Source organism: Cetorhinus maximus, chromosome 21, assembly GCF_964194155.1.
Source record: "Cetorhinus maximus chromosome 21, sCetMax3.hap1.1, whole genome shotgun sequence".
Classification (NCBI taxonomy): Eukaryota; Metazoa; Chordata; class Chondrichthyes; order Lamniformes; family Cetorhinidae; genus Cetorhinus; species Cetorhinus maximus.
In genome coordinates this window covers 40,711,970-40,717,969 of record NC_135899.1, presented here as the reverse complement: position 1 = coordinate 40,717,969, position 6,000 = coordinate 40,711,970, and the positions used below count along the sequence as shown (strand labels likewise).

At 45.1% G+C, this 6,000-nt stretch overlaps 1 protein-coding gene across 1 annotated transcript in view; it reads right to left on the bottom strand.

The window, feature by feature from the left end:
- Positions 1-1,682: 1,682 nt before the first annotated feature.
- The window catches only part of LOC144695174 (granulocyte colony-stimulating factor receptor-like), a 100,423-nt gene continuing 96,105 nt past the window's right edge, over positions 1,683-6,000 (bottom strand). The window contains exon 11 of the mRNA XM_078566060.1: positions 1,683-1,804. Coding sequence (XP_078422186.1) covers positions 1,683-1,804 — 122 coding nt within the window. The remainder of the gene's footprint in view (positions 1,805-6,000) is intronic.

Below are 6,000 nucleotides of genomic sequence, written 5' to 3'. Positions count from 1 at the left end.
TAGGATCAACATGACAGTTGAGAGGATAGAGGGTTCAGCCTGGTGGCCCACATTACAGAAGGACATGGAGGGGCATTGTTTTTTATTCATTCATGGGATGTGAGCTTCGCTGGCTAGGCCAGCATTTATTGCCCAGTTAAGAACTGTCTTGTGTGTGTTATGAATAATCCTGATCCACATTGAGGAAAGGTATCAATAGGCACACAGGTCGGGTGGAGGGACTCTGGCGGAATACTCATATAGACTTTATAGGACCCCTCCTCACTATTAAGAAGTAACAAGTACTGCCTAGTACTGGTACACAATTTTACAAAATGGGTAGAAGCCTTTCCTCGTAAAGCTGCAACAGCTTTATTTTCAGCAAGAACCTTAGTCACGGAGGTGTTCTCAAGATGGGGATTAGCAGCCATAATGGAATCAGTTCAGGGGCCCCACTTCATGGGGCAAACCATGCAAAAAATGTGAAGATTGTTTGGAATCAAAGGGAAATGGCACATGGCCCATCATCCTCAATCCTCTGGGATTGTGGAAAGAATGAACAGGACATTAAAGGAATGATTGTGGAAGGAGCAAGGGGAGGCCCATCAAAAAAAAATGGGATGAGCCCCACCCCTAATCCAAATGAATATTAGAGTCACAGAATCAAAGGCTACAGGATATTCCCCACATGAGCTGGTCACCAGTCAACCAACGAAAACTACTACACATTTGGTGGTGCCCAGGATGAGGGAACGGAGGGTGGATGGGGTGGGGGGGATGGGGTGGGGGGGGTGGGGGGGGGGGGGGGGGGGAGGGGGGGGGGGGGAGGCGGTGGGATGTGGGGGCGTGTGTGAAAAAGACAGGTTTGTTAAGGAATTGCACAAACACTTGCAGCAGTGGCATTTAGCAGCCGCGGGCCAGATGGGAAAGAGGCATAGCGACAACAAACTGAGGTTGGAACCTCTGAAAATTTAAGGTGAGATATGTGAGACCAAGTAATGGTGAGGAGCTATGCCTAGCTGGGTATGTTTGAACCACTGTATGGGGGCCCTACACCACAGCCCTCTAGGTGTAAGCTGTGCAGATGGAAAAGAAGGTAAAATGGTTCCACATTCATCAACGCAAAATTGTACCAGAAGAATATTCAGTTGAAACAGAACAAAATGGAGGGTACTATTGGAAGTTCTTGTGAATGGGTGGGCGATGCCTTGTGTCTGGGATGATAATGATGTCAGGAGGAGTAAAAGACATTGCAAGGCCAAAGCGCTTTCTATCTCACCATCCCTCTGGGATGACCACCAAGGAATACACCACCTATGGGTATTCCTGTGTGGAAAACAGCAGCTCCTAGCACCACGCCCTCACCCATACAGTTGACTAGCCAAGAAGAAAATGCTTGAAAATGAATCACTCAACCTGTGATGGGAAGCCTCACAGAGTCATTATGTTTCTCTTGCAGGATCAATTAGGATGGAAGAATGAAGCCACTCTGGACAATTGGACTTTGGAGTAATGTATTAGTTACCCAGGCAACACCGAAAAATACTGAAGAGCTTAAAGTATATCCCTGCTATGGTCACAGTACACCTCAAGTAAGCCAAATGGGAAAATCTTTGATGGGTAATGGGACCACCAAATATGTACATCAGGGTGAGTGGCAGGGATGGGTGGGCAGTAAAAGTAGTCAAAAACAACTAATAGTCTCAGATGTAAGTGTGAACTGTGATACCAACATTACCATAGTAGCCGTCACATTCAACGTAGAGGAAGGGAATGGAGTATGTATTCAATGCTCCAATAGTCCTGAAGATATTGGTCATCATATCTGGCTGATGAAAGGGGTTGATGCGAAATTGAATTATACTTCACCATGGGAATGGGTGAGGAATACCAATAACACAAGAGCAGAATGGAATAAGTTTTGTTGAACAAAGGGGTGGAAGGGAAAGGAAGGGACATATTTGTATATTAAGGGAAGTAATGCCTGATGTACTACCACTACTGCCATAACCATAAAACAATGGTGGCAGGATAGTGAAGGGAATGGTATTAATTGGGCCACTTCAGGTGACTCATGTATAACAACCAGACCGCCTGGGAGCTTGAAGGGAATAGAACTAAGAGTTAAGGCAAACCTCCTCCAAAATCGTCTCAGTTACACAGGGCAAAGCAAATTCCCATACCACCTAACGAATTAGTAATGATTCCCATTAGACCACAATTGTATTATGGGGTATATTATGAAGCGGTACTGGTAATGCTGAACCTTACCAGAGTACATTTGCCTGCAATGTGTAAACCTCAAACTGAACAATTGTATGAGAAATTATTGCAGCAAGTCTTTATGCAATTCCCTGAGAATTGGTATGGGGAAAGTAAGGATAATGGGAACACCATGGAACATGACAGGGAGAAATGAGGTGTAATAACTGATGCAGCCACTGTTTTTAATTCAGGCACTTCGATAGTTAACAGTTTTGATAATGTCCAGCTACAGGTACAACTTAATTACCTTAAAATTAGGCTGAAGGAAATGTTCAAGCAAAGCATTACACCTGAAACAGATGGGTTAAGGGAGGATCAGATAATAACCATCCAAATGCAGGAAGTAGTTAGAACATTGAAAAAGATGTCACAAGTAGTTAATTCAGAAAACAGAGAAGATGAAGATGTGACTGCTGATGCAGTACAGAATGATCTTTTTTTCATTCTTCTATGGGGAATGGGCTTCGCTGGCTGGGCCAGCATTTCTTGCCCATCTCTAATTGCCCTTAAGAAGGCGATGGTGAGCTGCCTTCCTGAACCGCTGCAGTCCATGTGGTGTAGGTACACACACACAGCATTTAGGGAGGGAGTTCCAGGATTTTGTTTCTGCAGTGCATCTTGTAGATGGTACACACTGCTGCTGCGGTGTGTTGGTGATGGAGGGAACGAATATTTGTGGATGTGGTGCCAATCAAGAAGGCTTCTTTGTCCTGGATGGTGTCAAGCTTCTTGAGTGTTGTTGGAGCTGCACTCATCCAGGCAAGTGGGGAGTATTCCATCAAACCCCTGTCCAGTGCCTTATGGTGGACAGGCTTTGGGGAGTCAGAAGGTGAGTTACTCGCTGCAAGATTCCTAGCCTCTGACCTGCTTGTAGCCACAGTATTTATATAGCTAGTCCAGTTCAGTTCCTGGTCAATGGTAACCCCCAGGATGTTGATTTTGAGGGATTCAGTGATGGTAATGCCATTAAATGTCATGGGGTGATGGTTAGATTCTCTCTTGTTGGGGATAGTCATTGCCTGGCACTTGTGTGGCGTGAATATTACTTGTCACTTGTCAGCCCAAGCCTGGATATTGTCCAGATCTTGCTGCATTTGGACATGGACTGCTTCAGTTTTTGAGGAGTCATAAATGGTGCTGAACATTGTAGAATCATGAGCGAACATCCCCACTTCTGACCCAATGATGGAAGGAAGGTCATTGATGAAGCAGCTGAAGATGATTGGATACTACCCTGAGGAACTCCTGCAGTGATGTCCTGGAACTGAGATGACTGACCTCCCACAACCGTATAACCATAGAACACTACAGCACAGAAAACAGGCCATTCGGCCCTTCTAGTCTGTGCCGAAATATTATTCCGCTAATCCCATTGACCTGCACCCAGTCCATAACCCTCCAGACCTCTCCCATCCATGTATCTATCCAATTTATTCTTAAAACTTAAGAGTGAGCCCGCAATTACCATGTCAGATGGCAGCTCGTTCCACACTCTCACCACTCTCTGAGTGAAGAAGTTCCCCCTAATGTTCCCCCTAAACCTTTCCCCTTTCACCCTAAAGCCATGTCCTCTCGTGTTTATCTCTCCTAATCTAAGTGGAAAGAGCCTACTCGCATTTACTCTGTCTATACCCCTCATAATTTTGTAAACTTCTATCAAATCTCCCCTCATCCTTCTACGCTCCAAGGAATAAAGTCCTAACCTGTTTAATCTTTCCCTGTAACTCAACTCCTTAAGACCCGGCAACATCGTAGTAAATCTTCTCTGCACTCTTTCAATCTTACTGATATCCTTCCTGTAGTTAGGCGACCAGAACTGCACACAATACTCCAAAGTTGGCCTCACCAATGTCTTATACAACTTCACCATAACATCCCAACTCCTATACTCAATACTTTGATTTATGAAGGCCAGTATGCCAAAAGCTTCCTTTACAACCCTTTCTACCTGTGACACCACTTTCAGGGAATTATGTATCTGAACTCCAGATCCCTTTGTTCCTCCGCACTCCTCAGTGCCCTACCATTTACTGTGTATGTCCTACCTTGGTTTGTCCTTCCAAAATGCAACACCTCACACTTTTCTGCATTAAATTCCATCTGCCATTTTTTGGCCCATTTTTCCAGTTGGTCCAGATCCCTCTGCAAGCTTTGAAAGCCTCCCTCGCTGTCCACAATGCCTCCAATCTTAGTGTCATCAGCAAACTTGCTGATCCAATTTACCACATTATCATCCAAATCATTGATATAGACAACAAACAACAATGGTCCCAGCACAGATCCCTGAGGCACACCACTAGTCACAGACCTCCAGTCTGAGAAGCAATCATCCATTATCACTCTCTGTCTTCTCCCACACAACCAATTTCGAATCCAGTTTACAACCTCTCCATGGATACCAAGTGTCTGAACCTTCTGAACTAACCTCCCATGTGGGACCTTGTCAAAGGCCTTACTAAAGTCCATGTAGACAACATCCACAGGCTTTCCTTCATCTACTTTCTTGGTAACCTCCTTGAAAAACTCTACAAGGTTCGTTAAACACGACCTACCACGCACAAAGCCATGCTGACTATCCTTAATCAGCCCTTGGCTGTCCAAATAATTGTATATCCGATCTCTCAGAACACCTTCCAATAATTTACCTACTACTGACGTCAGGCTCACTGGCCTGTAATTACCTGGTTTATTTTTGGAGCCTTTTTTGAACAACATGAGCTACCCTCCAATCCTTCGGCACCTCACCCGTGGCTAAGGACATTTTAAATATTTCTGCCAGGGCCCCTGCAATTTCTACACTAGTCTCCCTCAAGGCCTGAGGGAATATCATGTCAGGCCCCGGGGATTTATCTACCTTTATTCGCTGTAAGGCAGCAAGCACCTCCTCCTCTTTAATCTCTATATGTTCCATGACACTACTGCTTGTTTCCCTTCCTTCCATATACACTATTCCAGTTTCCTGAGTAAATACTGATGCAAAAAAACTGTTTAAGATCTCCCCCATCTCGTGATTTAATTAATTAAATAATGTAAAACCACAACCATCTTCCTTGTGCTGAGTATGACTCCAACTAGTGGACATTTCTCCCCCCCTTTTTTCCATTGACTCCTGTTTTGCTAGGGCTCCTTGAGGCCACACTTGGCCAAATGCTGCCTTGATGTCAAGGGCAATCACTCTCACCTCACCTCGGGAGTTCAGCTCTTTTGTTCATGTTTGAACCAAGGCTGTAATGAGGTCAGGAGCTGAGTGACCCTGGCAGAACCCAAACTGGGCATCAGTGAACAGGTTATTGCTAAGCAAGTGCTGCTTGATAGCACTGTTGATGACCCCTTCCATTACTTTACTGATGATGGAGAGTAGACTGATGGGGCGGTAGTTGGCCGGGTTGGATTTGTCCTGCTTTTTGTGTACAGGATATACCTGGGCAATTTCCCACATAGGCAGGTAGTTACCAGTATTGTAGCTGTACTGGAATAGCTTGGCTAGCGGCGTGGCAAGTTCTGGAGCACAAGTCTTCAGTACTATCTTGCCGTTCCTTCACTGTCGCTGAATCAAAATCTTAGAACTCCCTCCTAACAGCACTGTGGGTGTACCTACACCACATGGACTGCAGCGGTTCAAGAAGGCAGCTCACCACCACCTTCTCAAGGGCAACTAGGGATGGGAATAAATGCTGGCCCAACCAGCGAAGCCCACATCCCATGAACAAATGTAAAAAATACATTAAAAATGCTATTGATATCGCATCCCCTCTG